The 18,445-nt window shown below is 40.5% G+C and overlaps 1 protein-coding gene across 2 annotated transcripts in view; it reads left to right on the top strand.

Annotated features, from left to right (window-relative positions):
• Positions 1 to 18,176, top strand: part of Rnf17 (ring finger protein 17) — a 129,921-nt gene extending 111,745 nt beyond the window's left edge. For both annotated transcript variants that reach the window (XM_038310477.1, XM_038310478.1), the window contains 10 exons: positions 592 to 755; positions 4,014 to 4,133; positions 5,835 to 5,915; positions 9,426 to 9,551; positions 11,059 to 11,115; positions 12,700 to 12,816; positions 13,260 to 13,428; positions 14,851 to 14,986; positions 15,802 to 15,991; positions 18,078 to 18,176. In XM_038310477.1, the coding sequence (XP_038166405.1) occupies positions 592 to 755; positions 4,014 to 4,133; positions 5,835 to 5,915; positions 9,426 to 9,551; positions 11,059 to 11,115; positions 12,700 to 12,816; positions 13,260 to 13,428; positions 14,851 to 14,986; positions 15,802 to 15,991; positions 18,078 to 18,176 (1,259 nt within the window). The remainder of the gene's footprint in view (positions 1 to 591; positions 756 to 4,013; positions 4,134 to 5,834; positions 5,916 to 9,425; positions 9,552 to 11,058; positions 11,116 to 12,699; positions 12,817 to 13,259; positions 13,429 to 14,850; positions 14,987 to 15,801; positions 15,992 to 18,077) is intronic.
• Positions 18,177 to 18,445: the final 269 nt, after the last annotated feature.

Here is an 18,445-nt window from a genome sequence, read left to right as displayed (position 1 = left end):
ACACATTACACATACACTATTAGAAAATATATTTTTTTAGAAAGCTGAGCATGGTGGCACTGAGGAGACAGTGACAAATGGATCTTTGGTGTTCACTGGTTAGCCAGCCCAATCTTTATAGCTAGTTCCTCACTAGTGTGAGACCCTGCCTCAGTATGACAGAACGACATTTGAGGTTGTCTTCTGGCCACCTTCACACATGCATACACAAATGAAAGTTAGAATTTTAGCTTCCGTCTTCAGTATTCTCTCTGCCTAAACATAGACTGATACATGGCTTGTGCTGTACTTAGCTGTGCCCTCAAACTGACACCTTAAACTCAGTTCTTCCATGTTAGGTGTCTGGTAGCTGTTAATGGAAAAGAGTACTTTGATATTTGTATTTTCAGAAGAGTGAAATATTTATGTGCTGTTAGTAAAACTTTAAAAAAATGTATTAAGTGCTGACTGAATTAAATGTTTATAAAAATTTTATTGGAAACCTGATCTTAATTCTTTGTATTACCTAAGTTAGGAAGTTAACAGGTTGTTGGTGAAAGTAAATAATAACACATTTTCCTAAATGTATTATATTTTCAATAAATTCTTCAGAGTTTGAACTCATCAAAATGATGGATGAAATTCAAAGTAATTTAAAGTGCCTTGGTCTTTTGGAGCCGTATTCCTGGAGAAAGGGAGAGCCCTGTGCAGTGCGAGGGTCCGACACTTTGTGGTACCGCGGCAGAGTCATGGAGGCTGTGGGAGGCACCATCCGGGTGAGTCTGAACATTACACTATATTATACTGTTATTTGTAACAAGGATTTTCCTTTTTATTTCCTTTTTGTTGTTCTTGGTATTTTTGTTCTGTTTGGGTTTGGTTTTGAAACACTATCTCTCTATGTAGGCCATACATGCAATCCTCCCAAGTGCCAGTATTACAGACCTGCACCACTACACCCAGCCTCTGCTTCCAGATGTATTAGAACCTGAATAATGAAGAAATCATTGCAGGTGTGATGTGACTGCTAGTGCCTACTGGACATACCACCTAGCTGTAACTGGTAGCCCTATGTAATCGCGCACATGTTATTAAGTAAAACAACTTATTCTTGGCAAGTTTGCTTGGCATAGCTCCTTGGCAGATTCGTTTAAGGCCCAGCTAGTCTCACCAAGTTGCGGGTTAGTTTACCGCACACAGCAGTGAGGTAGCTCTGATACTTCTCTCAGAATCTTCAAAATTGCTTCATGCACTGAAAAATGAAAACATAAAATATGGTATAAATACCTCCATTTCCAAGTAAAGTGATGAAATTGATCAGATATTTTATCAGCTATATAATACTAGAAATTTAACTACTAATTGGGGTGGGGTAAAATATTAAAGAAAAATATTTTTGCATTTTTACTTAGACAGAAATTTACCTGTTTGATGATGGTACCTAATAATTACATAGTTCAAATTTCAGCTTCTTCCACATGTGTAAATTGTGTAAAATTAACATGCCTCCCCAGCGAAAAATCACTCCACGCACTTAGTCCTTTCCAATAAGGAAAGAACTCGTTAATAATAGGGCACATCTGAGTCTGAGTGATGCAGGGAGCCCGCCCTGAACAGAAAGTCTAACCAGCTCATATACACCTCAGGCTCACTCATTCTGCCTGTGCTGTTATCCTTACCTCTCATTCAGATCCCTGCTCCAGGGCCCACTTGGAGTTTAAACAGAGACAGGAGACTGCAAGCCTGGCCACTTGGGCAGATGGGAGATTTACACAGCAAGGATATTGTCAGAATTATTTCTTAAGTCACACACCAGTGTTGTTCTTTTCCAGCCGTTGTTACCCACAGTCACCTTGCCCACCTGCCAGAATCACGCGTCTCCTGATAGAGAGCGCGGGGGACTTAATGGCAGGCTAGAACTTGATGTTGTTGTGACCCTGTGCTGCCCCCTTGAGCTTTCCTGCAGAAGCATGTTCTTTGATATGGGAGTGGCCCAATGGCCAATTGGAAGTTAGGGTTGTCTCTTTGTGTTGTGGGAATGGAGCCTAATTGGAGGTGATCTTAGTGCATAAGCCTTAGCAACAATCAGCCCAAACTTCAGTTGTGTTGCAGGGCTTTCTTTCCTGGTATTTCCAACAGGCCTGGCTAGTGCACAACTTACCTTATTGGAGGCAGCTATCCTTTAGCTAAATTCAACTTTGTGTAACTTAATGTTTTCTACACTGTTAACTTTATATCATCAGTCACTACTTCAGGTTTCTTCTGCATCATGAACACATCACCACACTGAACAACATTGGAGAGAGATTTTTTTTTGTGTATGGGCTACATTGAGAAATCTTGTCTCAAAAGCAAGCAAATAAAAAACCTTATTTTAGTGCTCCTTATTTTATGACAGCTTAACAATTGAATGATCAAAAGAAAAGCATTTCCAAAAAAAAGCTAGCTGAGGTATTTAATGCCCAAGGGTTTCATTTTTTTGTTTTTAAAGTTTTATTTTTATTTCAAATTATGCACGTGTTTGTGATACATGCAAGCAAGTGCAGGTGCCTTCGGAGGCCAGATCCCCAGGAGCGGGGACTACAGGTGCTGTGAGCTACTTGATGTGGTTGCTGGGAATCTTAACCATAGACTTCTGAAGAGCTGCGCATGCTCCTAACTGCTGAGCCATCTCTTCAGCCCTGTTTCGGTGCATTATTTGTGCGTAGGTGTGGGTCGCATGTGCACCACTGCGTACTTGTAGAAGTCAGAGGGACACTATGGAGTCTGCTCTCTCCTCCCACCTTTACGTGAGTTTCAGGAATTTAACTCAGACTGTCAGGCTTACTCAGCAAGTACTTTGTTGAGTCATCTTACCAGCCCTTTAATACTCAAGTTTTAAAAATAATAATAAAAAATTTTATTTAAAGGCTACCTGTATGACTACCTCTTTTAACAATTAAGTTTCATTCTCTATGGAATGAGGGAATATAGATTTGTCTTTTTATATATGTCTCAGTATATAGGTCTGGCTGGTCTGGAACTCGCTATGTAGACCATGCTGGCCTCTAACTCAGAGATCCACCTGCCTCTGTGTGTGCTAGGATGTCCTGCTATTGGATACAAGCTCTTAGCTTATTTTGTCCTTTTGAGACTGTGTAGCCTAAGCAGGCTTCGAAGTCCAAATCCTCCCGCCTCGACCCTTCTGAAACTGAGATTATAGACATGTGCCCATGCCTGTCTGTTGCTTTGTTCACATTTGTTGTTTGAGACAGGGTCTTGCTATTTAGCCATGTCTGGCGTGAAACACACTGTGAGCGCATACTGTTCTTGAATTTGTGGCAGTCCTTCTGCCTCTCTCCCAACTACCAGAGTTAGATCTGCACCAGAAGACACAGAGGTTTTGTCGCTTTTTAAACGTTTTTTTTAAATTTATTTATTCTGTACACAATATTCTGTGTGTATGCCTGCAGGCCAGAAGAGGGCACCAGACCCCATTACAGATGGTTGTGAGCCACCATGTGGTTGCTGGGAATTGAACTCAGGACCTTTGGAAGAGCAGGCAATGCTCTTAACCTCTGAGCCATCTCTCCAGCCCCTCGCTTTTTAAACTTTAAAATTTTGTCATTGTCAGGGATGTGTTAGGAAGGATGCTTCCTGTCCTAACTTGTGGAGGTCAGAGGACAGTTTATGGAGTCATTTCTTTCCCTTCACCTTCATATGTGTTCCAGGAATCAAACCTCAGGTCTTTATAATCAGTGTGTGTGTGTGTGGGGGGGGGTGTTTTGTCTGCATGTATGTCTGTGTACCATGTGCATACAATGCCCCCCAGGAGCCAGAAGACAGTGTCAGATCCCCTGGAACTGGAATTACAGGCAGTTAGTTGTAAGCTATCATGTGTTGCTAGGGACTGACTGACCCCAGGGTCCTCTGAAAGAGCAGCCAGTGCTCTTCACTAATAGGCCGTAATACTCCACCCCCAAATTTAAAACTGGGAAATCTCCTTTGTCATCCAGCTTTTAGATACATTTTAATCAAAACTTGGTCTGTTTCAGGTGCAATATTTAGATCATGGGTTCACTGAGAAGATTCCACAGTGCCATCTTTATCCTATTTTGCTGTATCCTGACACACCCCAGTTTTGTATTCCCTGTCAGCTCTATCAGACCTTACCGGTGAGCAGAGTAGTATGTGGGCAGTCACTTTTAAATTTGTCTTATATTATTAATAGTTTAGAAGTTAGAGTGTATAATTAAGACCCTTTCAATTGTAATACAAATTTTTTCTTTTTAAATTTTGTTTTTTTGTTGTTGGTGGTTTTGTTTTGTTTGTTTTAACAGGGTCTCACTATATAGCCTTGGCTGTCCTAGAACTCACTAAGTAGACCAGCTGATCTCAAACACATAGAAATCTTCCTGCCTTTGCTTCTCAAGTGCTGGAATTAAAGGCATGCACCACCATACCTGACAAAGGGTTTGTTTGTTTTTAATATGTCTGAGAGTTTTGCCTGCACGTATGTAAGTGCACCATATGTATGCAGTGCTCATGGGGGCCAGAAGAGGGAGTAGAATCCAAGGAATTGGACTTACAGATGCTGGTTAGCCAGCATGTAGGTGCTGGGAACCAACCCAAGTCCTTTGAAAGAACAGTAAGTGCTCATAACCACTGAGTTCTTTTTCCAGTCCCCATCCAGCAATATAAAATTAAAAATATCTACCAGTAAAAGACAACTCAAAGACCTTTAATGAGAAAGACTACAAGATTTACTGCAGTATATAAAGCCTCTGAGTAAATGGCAGTACAGCATGTGGTCACACTCTGCTGAGACAGTCCCCAGCAGTTATTTCTTCAGTTTTAACAATAACAAAGCTCAAACAGTACGTTCCATTCCTTTCCTGTTGCAGTTTCTGGGGCTCCAGGGTCAGAGACGGCTTGGCTGGGTGGTTTGGGATAGTGATTGAAAACGTCACTGAAGTGTATCCCTTCAGGGAAGTCCTGGAGATCCAGGAGCTATTTGCAAAGGGCTCATCACATGGCTGTTGTCTTGTCTAGAGGCTCTGACATGTTAAGAAGTATGTCCTTTGGTGAATATATACTGTTGGCCTGTATAGGCACTGCATGGGCAGATTGAACTGGTTTTAGAGTTTTAAATATGACATGTTGTCTTTAATATAAATTTAGGGTTTTTTAAAGAGGGTTTTTTGTAGCCTTATAATTTTTGAGAAGGGGTGGTTTATAGCCCTGGCTGGTCTCTAACTCCCTCTGTAGCAGAGGATGACCTTGAATTCTGATCCTCCTGCTTCCACTTCCCAGGTGATTGGGTCATAAGTGTGTACCACCATGTCTAGTTAATATGACGCTGATGATCAAACCCAGGCTTTCATACATGCTAGGCAAACTATCAACTAAACTGCATCCCCTGCCCTAGTTTATGCTTTGAAAGCATAAAATGTTGAGTACAGTAGGGAGAAGCTCACTTCTTAATATGAATATGAATTTCTTAATAGATAACTTCTATTTTTCTAACACATATGTGTTCTTATGTGGGTATATACATAAGTGTGGGTGCCACAGAGTCCAGAAAGGGGAGTCAGTTGTCCTGGAACTGAAGTTACAAGTAATTGTGAGCTGTCCAACATGGGTGCTGGGAACCGAATTCTAGCCCTCTGCACGAGGAGGAAGACCTTGTCGCTGCTGAGCCATCTCCAGCCCCTGGATAGGAAATTTTCAATATGATTCTTGTTGGCTGCCCATGATACTCATGTGAATTTGGTTCTGCCACCAGGCATTCCCTGCTTATGGCTGTTTCTTTGTGTCTTAATTTATTCTTGCTTGGTGTCATGTTATGGAAGTATAAGTGTGTTCATTCTACACAGGTTGGAAATGTGTGGCAGCCAGATGCCATAGAGCTGCTTCAGGAGCTGCTTCCGAAGAGAGAGGTGGACATTCACATTATGGTAAGTTGTCTTTAAAGTACAGTCAGTTGAAACTGTTTGTCATGAAGTATTATAATCAATATAATTTGATGAATATTTTTGAGGACAAGCCATTTTATATGTGTTCGTATGAGAATATAAATTATTTGTCAAGGTTATAAGTTATTACTTTGGTTGCTATGCTTATTTTAAATAAGCCTAATTTTGAACAAGTTCTTGAGAAGTTTCTTAAGCATTAAATTGGATGACTGGAAGATCTGTTACTAGTAGTTTTCTTACACAGACACAGGGCAGTATGCCATTGTTGATATGCATCAGAAGACACCACAGTGTGCAGAGTCTGCTGCCATACAACATTGTGTAAAGTGCAGATGGTCCTAGCAGAGTCTGTCATAATCTCTGTCCTCAAAGGCCTCCCCCAGTGAGTGAAGCAAGACATCCGTTCTGCAGAACAAGATGAGCCAGGAGACAGTGGAGAGGCAAGCACAGCAGGATTTACAGAGGAGGGAATTCAAGGTGACAGTCCTGACAGGGACCCAGAACTCGTAAAAACAACTGGGACAGCGTAGGGAATAGTCTGGTAAAAGGGTAGAGGTTTCTAGAAAGGGGAGAAATGGGGAGCAGGATGCAAGAGTGACCCTGTGAAGGATGCTGAGCAATAAAGTAGTAAGATTAATCCATAGCCATTTGAGGCCTGGTATTGGGAGAGAAGAAAATGGTTAGGAAAATATTTCTTCATTCAGGAGGCACAGGCTCCACCTAAATAAGGAAGCTGGTAGGTTAGTGCTAAAGGTTCCTGCCCAGCTACTCCAAGAATCCTTGTCAAGTCACCTAATAAAAGGTAGAAATTAATTTTTTTTACTTAGTCAAGATAATTTTCTTTACAACTTAACTTTCAGAAAAACCATCCTTTGGTTTTGCAGACTGAGTGTTCAGTGTTCCTTAGCTCACTTGGCTCCATGTCTTGCCTAGACATGCTCCTCCAGCTTTAGATCCACTGAGGAATGCTTCTGAGCCTTGAACAAAGCAGCCCAGAACCATGTCCGTGGAGCTGTTCATGGTGGAAAACAGACAGCAGATGCAAGTACAGTGACCTCACTGACCTATGTAGTATAGTAGGCAGATGGTGGTTTGGCAGACTCTGGTATTAAAAGATGCAGCTGGGAAAGATGCTCCATGTTAACATGAATGTCAGGTGACATTTCAGTCAAGACTGTAAGGTGTGGCAGGAGAGGGCATGCTGTTGCTGGGAGAAGGTGCCATGGACCCACGTAGAAGCAGCCATGTTTGGAAGTAATGGCAGAGATGTGGTGGTTGTGAGGGCCTGGCCTACCCTGCCACACAAGCACGCAAGGTTAGACACACTATGTGTTCTAGTTATTTCCTACTGGCTACTTAATATAGTTGGTTAGTAGGAAACAGAAGCAGATAAATCGCTCAAAGTCATTTCCTTTTCCTCTATGAGGATGTTAATTTGAAGAATAGTGGGACTAGTGGAAATGGGAAATAAATTACCAAAAAAATAGGTTAACTACAGATTCAGTGCAATGCCCATCAAAATCCCAGCAAAATTCTTCAAAGACCTTGAAAGAACAGTATTCAACTTCATATGGAAAAGCAAAACACAATTCTGTACAATAAAAGAATTTCTGGAGGCATCACAATCCCTGACTTCAAACTCTACTACAGAGCTACAGTACTGAAAACAGCCTGGTGTTGGCATAAGAACAGACAGGAGGACCAATGGAACCAAATAGAAGACTCGGATATTAATCCACACATCTTCGAACACCTGATCTTTGGCAAGGAAGCAAAAAATATCAAATGGAAAAAAGAAAGTATATTTAACAAGTGGTGCTGGCATAACTGGATATCAACATGTAGAAGAATGAAAATAGACCATTATCTATCACCATGCACAAAACTCAAGTCCAGATGGATCAAAGACCTCAACATAAAGCCAGCCACACTGAACCTTATAGAAGAGAAAGTGGGAAGTACACTTGAACACATTGGCACAGGGAACCACTTCCTAAATAGAACCCCAGTAGCACAGACACTGAGAGAAACAATTAATAAATGGGACCTCCTGGAACTGAAAAGCTTCTATAAAGCAAAGGACACGGTCAGCAAGACAAAACAACAGCCTACAGAATGGGAAAAGATCTTCACTAACCCCACATCAGACAGAGGTCTCATATCCAAAATATACAAAGAACTCAAGAAATTGGACACCAAAAGAACAAATAGCCAATGAAAAATATGGAGTACAGACCTAAACAGAGAACTCTCAACAGAGGAATCTAAAATGGCTGAAAGACACTTAAGGAAATGTTCAACATCCTTAGTCATCAGAGAAATGCAAATCAAAACAACTCTTGAGATTCCATCTTACACCTCTAAGAATGGCCAAGGTCAAAAACACTGATGACAACTTATGCTGGAGAGGTTGTGGGGAAAAGGGAACACTCCTGCATTGCTGGTGGGAATGCAAGCTGGTACAACCCCTTTGGATGTCAGTGTGGCAATTTCTCAGACAATTAGGAAACAACCTTCCTCAAGACCCAGTAATACCACTTTTGAGTATATACCCAAACGATGCTCAATTGTGCCACAAGGATATGTGCTCAACTATGTTCATAGCAGCATTGTTTGTCATAGCCAGAACCTGGAAACAACCTAAATGTCCCTCGACTGAAGAATGGATAAGAAAAATGTGGTACATTTACACAGTGGAGTACTACACAGCAGAAAAAAGTAACGACAGCTTGAATTTTGCAGGAAAATGGATGGAGCTAGAAAACATTATTTTGAGTGAGGTAACCCAGACACAGAAAGACAATTATCACATGGACTCATTCATAGGTAGTTTTTAAACATAAAGCAAAGAAAGCCAGCCTACAAACCACAACCCTAGAGAACTTAGACAACAATGAGAATACTAAGAGAGACTTACATAGATCTAATCTACATGGGAAGTAGAAAGTAGAAAAAGACAAGATCTCCTGAGCATGGGAACCTTCGGGGATGATTCAAGTTGTGGGGAGAGGCATGGAGGGGAGCAGAGGAAAATGTAGAGCTCGGTAAATATCAATAAAAAAGAAATAGCTTAACTAGCTGTGGACCTACCCATTCTTGGTAATTATGAGTGGATTTTGTCAGTGCTAAAGCTATTATCGTTATATCTTACTTGAGAATGTTGATTTCTCCTTACTCTTGACATTTGGAGATTTTTAGTTAAAATTCATTTCTTTGCCTCTTAACCTGTTCTTAGTATAAATTAGTATCATCTAAAGATGATCCATGTGTAGTATCTAAAACTAGGAAATATGTGTGGTATAGATATGCAAGTATATTTTATATAAGTCTAAGAGTAGAATTACTGCTTCATCATCTGCCAAAATATCAAGAAAAATCCTTGCTGTGGGTCCCTCAGACTGTTTGGTGACACTGTTACTGTTGGAAACCCAGATCATGTTTGCTAACTGTAAAGGTTTTTATAGTAATAGTCTTCCTTATCAAAATTAATAGGAACTGCCTGAAAATCCATGGGGAAAGTTGTCTGTTCATCTCTATTTTGATGGGATGTCACTTTCTCATTTTATGGCTCATCATAAATATTGTATTTTTGAACATTCTGAGGAGATATTTAAAGAAGTAAGTGAACTTTTTCTATAAATAATATACATTTTAATTGATTCTGATTATAATGTCACAATCTGTTTACACCTCAAGTCTTTTGCTGTGTCTCCTGTAGCTTGGGTTGGCCTTAAAAATCCTAATGCTTGTTCCTCTTTAAAATTCCTCCACCTGCTGGGATTACAAACAGGTACTGCCACATTCTGCTTATACCACCTGATCTATTACAGGGGTGTAAAATGAGAAGTCGCAAATTCTTTTTTAAAAAGAGTAACATGCTTTATATATCATGAAAAACATTTTATTTACATTAAAAGTCTACTAATGTTTCTGTATTTTCTGCTCTAGTAAGGCTTCTTTATGTTAATCAATGTTTGAGTTTGAACATGAGATGTACTGTATAAAATCTGTATATAGAATTTCATGCTAATAAAGGGCTCTGTCCCCACATAAAATGTGTCATTTAACTTGAACTAGAAGCCTTATATTACAAGGTGAGTGTCGCTAATCTAAAAATCCAAAATATGATCTGAAATTGAAAATGTTTTGAGTGCCAAAAGATATTGAGCATTCAAATTTTAGCTAGGCATGATGGAGCAGGCCAGCATTTGCAAACAGAAACAGGAGTGCTATCAGAAAATTAAAGTCATCTTTAAACTACATAATGAGTTGAAGGTCCACCTGGGCTACATGAGTCCCTGACTTTGAAAATATAATAGGATTTTTATCTTGATTTTTAAAGTTTAATTGTTTAAATTTTGTTTTATGTGTATGAATGTTTTGCCTGCATATGTGTATGTGGACCACATGTATGCCTAGTGCCCCACTGATGTCACCAGGGAATGTCACCTTCTCTCTGAGTGACCATAAAGGTGGGTTCTATAGCTAAAAGACCTAGAAGCTAGTGTGGTCTCTGACGGATACCATAGAGACCAGCAGGCCATAAGTACATGTGACATCTCCCCTAAGAATGGGTAACAGTCTAGGGAGGGAAGAATCTGGGATAATCATTCTACGGAATTTGGGTGAGGTTTGCCTCTATGATAAAGAGTAGATGAAATCTGCCTCTATTATAAAAAGTGGATGAGGTCTGCCTCTACAGAGAGCAAAAGACCATCAGTTCATTAACAAAATCCACTCCCAGCTTTCTGGATGGAATGCAGGTGTTTGATTTTTATCTTCTCCATTGAAGAAAGACACCCCTGTATGATTAACATTCCTGATTCTCTTAGTGCTTCTCTCTGAGTACAAGGACCTTTGTGCCCCAAACAGTGAGGTACTATATGGATCTAGGAACTGAACCCAGATCTTTTTCAAGAACAAAATGCTGAGTGAGCCATATCTCAGCAGTAGGGAGGCAGAGGCAAGTGGATCTCTGTGACTTCAAGTCCAGCCTGGTCTACAGAGTGAATGCCAACATGACTTATCTAGTTTTTGCAAAGTATAAAAAAACATTCCTTAAAAAAGTATTTTGTTAGAAGATAAAAGCAGTTTTTAACTGATAAATAATACACTATTATTTCAGAAACCAAGAGGTCAGGATAAAAAATACGAAGATGAACACTGGAAACTAAGATTTGAGGTAAGTTACAACCCAGATATTTTGGAAACTTTCAGCAATAGAAAGGATCTGATACATAGCCAGCAAGCTGGCTTAGCTGGCAAGGGCAGTTAGCAAGAACAGTTGCTGCCAAGGCTGACACCTGAGTTTGATCCCCAGAACCCAAGTGATGAGAGAAGAGACCTGACTCACACAAGCTGTCTTCTGACCGCCACTCTGGCTCTTACCACACACAAAAATAAATTAAGAAAAGAAATTTGAAACAGGGTCTCACTATGAAACTGTAGACCAAGCTGGCCTCAAACTCATTAAGATCCACCTATTTGTGCCTTCCAACTGTTGGTATTAAAGGTGTGTGCTACCATGCCCAGCCACAAAAATTAAAACTAAAAGAAGAGCCATGTCTTTGATCCCATCACTCAGAATTAAATGGATCTCTGAATTTGAGGCCAGCCTGGTATACAGAGGGAGTTCCAGGATAGCCAGAGCTACACACAGATACCCTGTCTTGAAAAAAAAATAAATGAAGAAAAAAATCCAAAATATAACCACTTTATTGAGCTACTATTTATATGCTGTAAATGTACTTTCTTCAGATACATGACTCATTGGATTGTAATACTCACTGAGCTGTGCAGCTAGCACTACTACACAGAACATTCCAAAGAGACCAACTGTAGTCGCTTTCTATCCGCTCCTTCCTCAGCGTGTGGTCACCACTCAATCTGTCTCTATGGATCTTCCTAGTAAATGAAGTCAAACAATACATAGCCCTTTATCCTTGCTTTTTCCTTTATCTTTTCTTTCTTTTAAAATAACACTTTTTCTTATTACATTTATTTATTGGGGTGGTGCATGTACATATCATATTTCTCACACACCAAGAAATTAAATATGATGGCTTGTTTATTTTATGTTACCACATTCCTAAAGAGGAAGATACCGCTTATCTTTGCAGAAAACCTGCACCTATACCATGTGTATATTCCTTAACTGCTGGCTCCCACGATCCTCTTGAGGACCGTATGTGTTTGCTTTCCCTGTACTTTATAGAACTTAACGTCTTACCTTCTCAGTGGCTTTAACTTACCTCCTGTGAGCATTTGTGTGTTATTTTAGTTTCCTTAAAAACTACTTACAAAAGTAAACGAATGTTACAGAATAAGGCAGCCCAGTGTGGACGCATAAGCCTTTAATCCTACACTTGGGAGGTAAGGCAGTCTGATCTCTGAGAATTCCAGGCCAGCCTGTGGTACACAGCGAGACCTGTCTCAGAAAAGGTGTATGTGTGGGGAATGTCACCCACTCTGTACCTCAGCACCCCAATTCCACTCCTAACTTAGAGGTAGTCATTGTTGATACTGTCAACTGTATTCTGTCTCCATGTGGATATGCATCAGTGGACCTGCATGCCTTTGTTTAACCCTTCTTTAGAAGTGAGGAGTCAAAGAATCCTGAAAACGACGAGTCACCCGCTTTTTGTGGTGTTCAGTACTTAGGAGGACTTGTTTTCTGGTAACTGAAATAAGTTGGCCCCATAATGAAGTTTTATGTTAATTTTCATGATTACCATTCTGAAATTTAGTTTGTTGTGTGTGGTTTTAGGAATTGCTTTTGCCTGAAATGGAGGCTCCCATTTTACCACCGTATCTGTCTTCACTTCTCCCCCCACCAGAAGAGCTGTATGCCGTGCAAGTAAAGCACATCGTCTCACCTAACGAAGTACGTGCCAGTCTCCATCTTCCTAGCTGTAAACGACGAGAGCCCATCCTGTCTGGTCGTTGGATATTTGCTGATACTTCGGTCACTGGTGTTTCTTAGGCACCTACCCATTTCCCAGGGCTGTCTTCTTTTATTTACTCATATACTTACATGGTTGTTTAGATTTTTTAAATTTAGATTTATTTAATGCTATGGTTTTTGCCTACATGTATGTTTATGTGCATCACATACATTCCTGGTGCCCATGGAAATCAGAAGAGGTTTATCAGGTCTCCTGGAATTGAAATCAGATGGTTTCGAGTCATTGTACTGTGGGTGCTGGGAGCTGAACCTCAGGAGGCAGGGGCCACTGGGCCCTGACTGGAGGCCACCCGTACGTGAATTCAAGAAATTACAGAATTTGCAAGGCTGTTTTTCCTTCTCTCCCTGCCACTCCCTTGTAGGTGTATATTTGCCTTGATTCTGCAGAAAGCTGTTCTCAGTTTAACCATCCTGGTGACACAGATGACAGTGGAATCAGTTGGGAATCTGAGTCAGAGAACCTGGAGGAAGCACTGCGAAGATATAACAAGAATGTGGAGAGCTTCCCTCCCCTGACAGACTTTAGCTCAGGTATGCTCATGCTGTGCCTGGGTTCTTGGTAAGATTGCCTTGTATCCAATGGGCAGGGAGTTCAGAGGGTTATTTATAATTTAAGTGGCATTTCCTCAACTTCACATGTAGGATTTCTAAATCCTAAAGACACCTGTTTCCTAGATTAAGAAGTGACCCAAGTGTGTTAAGTAACACATCTCTCTTGTGGGGACAGTTTCACTCTGCAAGAGTCAGGTGAGCTGGAAAACTAAGGATCTAAGGATGCTTGTTTTTAAGTTTGAGGCTTTCCCACTAACTCTACTTGTGCAAGCTGACTTTCGGACTGCAGTGATAATGACTAACTACAAATAACCTGACGACAGTTCTGAGGCTGTAATGGTTTGTCAGGATAAGTTAAAATTCTTATGTTCTCCTTTTCAGTCTGTTCTTCACATCTTTATTAAATACCCATGATTCTCTTCTGAAGAAAATTTACCCACTTGCCATTGACAGTCCCTGAATACCAGGAGTATCGTCACATTTTCCTGTATGGGGCATAAGCTGTATTTATTCATGGTCTGTTGCATGTAACTGTGTGTTTAAGTAAAGGGTGAAACATACTAGCCTAACTTCTTACCTGATTTAACTTTATAATCTTCTGATAGGCTATAACTTACTTTGGCTGATAACCGCTTTTGCTTGGATTGTCCTTCCCTCAGACTGTCTATCACAGTAAAAGTCTCTTGCTCAGCTCTCCCCATGCTGGAGGTCTTGTCTTCTCTTACCTCTCCCAGCATGAAGCAGCATCAGCTCCCTACCCCCGGCCCATGTTACAGAAGCACAGTGAGCAGGTGCCACTCAGCTGCATCTGCAGTGATTGCAAGGGTGCTGTGCACTTAGGCCTCACAGTTACCAAATGAGTGTAAGTGGAAACTCATCAGGTGGGTTTTGTGTACACAGACTTCCAGTCCAGAAGGAAAATCCTTCCTCATTCATACATACCTCCAGAAAAGTCCTAGTCGGGACATAATGTAATTTCTGGATCTAAACACACATGGTCTGTTTATTTCACAGCTACTTTATGCCTCCAGGGTTGCTTTTCTTTTTCCAGTGCTGAGGAGCTAATCAGGACTTTGCCCACGTGGAGCAAGTATTCTACTCTACCAGTGAGCTACATCCCCATTTTTTGCCAATGTGACTTTACCTGTGTGAAAGTGGAACTAGGAAGTCTGAGGATGGGCAGTGCAGGGCAGGTGTCTTTCTTCAAAACATAATCCTTAGATATTAATGAGAAAAGTTGATAAGTGTAGGCAGAAAAGGGGAAGCCACCACAAAGCCAGACAGTCTTCAGTTCTGTGTAGTGACCATATGATTATATATTTATTTCTTTGTACTTTTTATATTAAAATGTTTGAAAGAAAATTAGTAAGTTTGATTTGTTCCCTCTTTCTGCTTTTCCAGAAATGCCTTGCCTTGCAGAATATGCTGATGGCTTGTGGTACAGAGCAAAGATTGTTTCCATTAAAGAATTTAATCCTTTATCTGTCCTGGTACTATTTGTTGATTATGGGTCCACAGAGAAGCTGACAGTAAACAGGTAAAGGAGAAGAAAAAGTTGAATAAGAGGCTTTTTAAATAAACAAATAGTTGAATAAGAGGCCAAATAAATAAATACATAAATAAAAGCTTATTTATGTACATGTGGTATAGATTTCTGTGGAGGTGCCTGTGCCGAGGTCAGAGGTCCTCATGCCTACATGGCAAGTGATTTATTCACTGAGCTGTCTCCCCAGGCCTAACTAAATAAGATTTCTTTGTTTTACCTGGGATGAAAGTGTAATTAGAGCTATTTCTTGGGAAATTTTTACCTCATTTTTAAAAGAAAATGTTATTTTAAAGTTGTTTATAAATTAGGAATTTCTTCATTCTGGCAACACATTATTATGAAATATCTCTTGCATTCTGGAACTTTTGCTGGACCTCACAGTCAGAATTACAATACACACACTGTGAGATCATTTAAGACTTGAGACTGCTGACTGTTCACCCAAACTGCTTATTTAACCTGCCTTTAAGGGAACAAAATAGCCAGACAGTGGTGGCACATACCTTTGATCTCAGTAGAGTCAGGCAGATCTCTGAGTTCAAGGCCAGCCTGATCTACAGCATGAGTCCCAGGACAGCCAGGGCTACACAGAGAAACCCTGATTCTTCATAGCAACAGTACCATTTTACATCAGTAACAGTGCCCAAAGGCTTTGGTTTTTCTGACTTTTCTTCACTGTGCTCCTAGTGTCGTCTTCGCAAATTCCAGTGTCATGAAACATTTGTTTTCTACTGAGTGATAGAGTTTTAAATATGAGAATTTGGGTTGTAACATTGTGATCATTTTATCAATCTCTTTTCTAACAGACTCCGTCAGATTCCCGTTCAGCTTATGCAATATCCAGCCCAGGCCATAAAAGTTCTCTTGGCAGGGTTTAAACCTCCCTTAAGTGACTCGGGAAAGGCAAGAATACCATACTGTCCCAAGTGGAGCATGGAAGCATTGTGGACTATGATAGACTGTCTCCAAGGAAAACAACTTTATGCTTCCTCTATGGTAATTATCTATTTTAATTAGCAAAATTATCTTAAAGCTATTTATATAAGCCCTGCTAACTTTGCAGAGTGTTTTGCTTCTGCTTAAGAACAATAGTTAAAGCACAGAAAGCTGCATAGACTATAGAAGTTCAGTCTTAAGGCTAGCTAACTCTTCTTATGGGGGCTTGGGATGGAACTCAGTAGAGCATTTGCCTCACATGCACAAAACCCTGGTGAACCAAGTGTGGTGAGGTACACCTGTGATCCACCATTCAGGATATGCAAGCAGGTGGTCAGCACCCTGGGCCCTGTCACACCCACCAAAGAAAAAAGTGGGCTTTAACAAACTTTATTGCCCTAAAGTGATACATATAATGAGTAATATAAAATATAAAGATGCATATCCTATAATCAAAGAACCTTCAAGTTAATGAAAAACAAGCATGCATAGCATTAATCAGAGGTAAGATCAAAGTACAGTAGAAGTATAGGTAATTTTGTAGGCTCGGGAGAAATGTAAGAAATGATTATTTCATCTGAAGAGACCTGGAAAGGCACTTAAGAAACCTCTTAGTAGCCGGGCGGTGGTGGCGCACGCCTTTAATCCCAGCACTTGGGAGGCAGAGGCAGGCGGATCTCTGTGAGTTCGAGGCCAGCCTGGTCTACAAGAGCTAGTTCCAGGACAGGCTCTAAAGCTACAGAGAAACCCTGTCTCGAAAAACCAAAAAAAAAAAAAAAAAAAAAAAAAAAAAAAAGAAACCTCTTAGTAGGCACTCAAGTAACTCACTAGGAAAGTAGGCCTACAAAGCTGCATCCTGAAAGCTGAGAAGCACTATGGTCAGAGAGGCCGGAACTGTAAGGTGGCCAAACTTATATCAAAACTACAGGTTAGAGGGCTGGAGAGGTGGCTCCAGTGAGGAGCACTCACTTGCTGCTCTTGCAGAGGGACCCAGGTTTGGTTCCTACAGGCTCACAACTGTCTACCCCTGTTCCTATAATTTGCCCTCTTCTGAGCTTGCTGGAACTGTGTATACACTGTGAACTTAGATCATGAAGGCAAAGCACTCATACACATAAAGACAGATTAGTTTAAAAGATTAAAAAAAAAACTCTAGATAATATCTAAAGTAGCAGACCTTTCTTTTTAAGCTTAACATATCACAATTATATCTCACAGGCAACCAGGAACCTTGTTTTGCATAGTATTCTAGAACTGGAAAGTTTTTACACACACACACACACACACAGCTTCTGGTTTAACATTATAAACCCCAGGACTCCCAGACCTCCTCCTTGACACAGCTCTGAGCTGGCTGGTGAAATAGAAGGTACCTTCTGGTTGCCCTTGGTCCTCACGACTGGTATTCAGGCCCGCCTGCTTCCCTCCTTCAGGTCCTAGAACAAAGAATCCTGCACACTGCCTTCCACAAGGCTCATGGTGAAACAAGGGTATTACTAGAAAATACTTTTGGAATACTCCTATTTTGTATCATGCATGCTGTACATAATTTATATAAGAATTTATATATAATTCATATAAGAAGCCAGTGAAAATACAGACTGGCCAAGTACTTATTGCAAATATAAATATAAATTTCTTCATCTCTATGAACAACAGCCAAATTTTAATTTACGCATAGCAGGTATAGTGTGTGGCGTATAGAATGTAAAGGTACTTTAATGGAGAAGAATGGAAGGAATAGGATTTAGCAGGAAACCATCAAAGATGCCCTTGCAGGTAGAGTATTAATTAGTCTTAGGAGCCTTCCTCCCAGTCAAAGAAGGCATGGAGGAGGGAAAGGGCAGCCAAGACAATGCTGTGTTTTATTTGCTGGTGTTGGTTTTTGGTGATCTTCCTGATTCTGCCTCCTGTTAGGATTACAGGTGTACACCCAGCTACATTATAGTTTTCTTCATAACTATCGTTATATTTTGGTTTGGTTTTTTGAGACAGGGTTTCTCTGTGTAGCCTTGGCTATCCTGGAAAACTCTGTAGACCAGGCTGGCCTCGAACTCAGAGATCTGCCAGCCTCTGCATCCTGAGTGCTGGGATTAAAGGTGTGTGCCACCATTGCCCAGATGATAACTGTATCTTTCAATTTTAGGCTCAGGCACCAGAACAAATAGTGACATTATATGAAGATGAACAATACCCAGTTCATATGTCCTTGGTAGAAATGGGGCTTGCAGATAAAGATGAATGATGTAAGTGTACATTTTTGGTCAAATATTTAGTCAGCAAATGTGTGTCTCTACATAACTGCTATGACAGAGATTAATGCTAAATTGCTTATGAAAGCACCTCAGATATCCTAATTTCTCAAAAAGATGAAGTTCTATAAGAACTCTCCTCCATATTTTGTCACCTTAGGCCTTTCTGCCTCTGGAACACCACTATCAATGACCCCTTGTATTTGTAAACACGGTCAGGAATGACTGTCATGACTGTCCTAGTCTGATGGGTATGGGGCAA

The sequence above is a fragment of the Arvicola amphibius genome, chromosome 13, assembly GCF_903992535.2.
Source record: "Arvicola amphibius chromosome 13, mArvAmp1.2, whole genome shotgun sequence".
NCBI classification, from domain to species: domain Eukaryota; kingdom Metazoa; phylum Chordata; class Mammalia; order Rodentia; family Cricetidae; genus Arvicola; species Arvicola amphibius.
The sequence above is the reverse complement of the archived record's forward strand: the minus strand, read 5'-3'. Positions and strand labels throughout refer to the sequence as shown.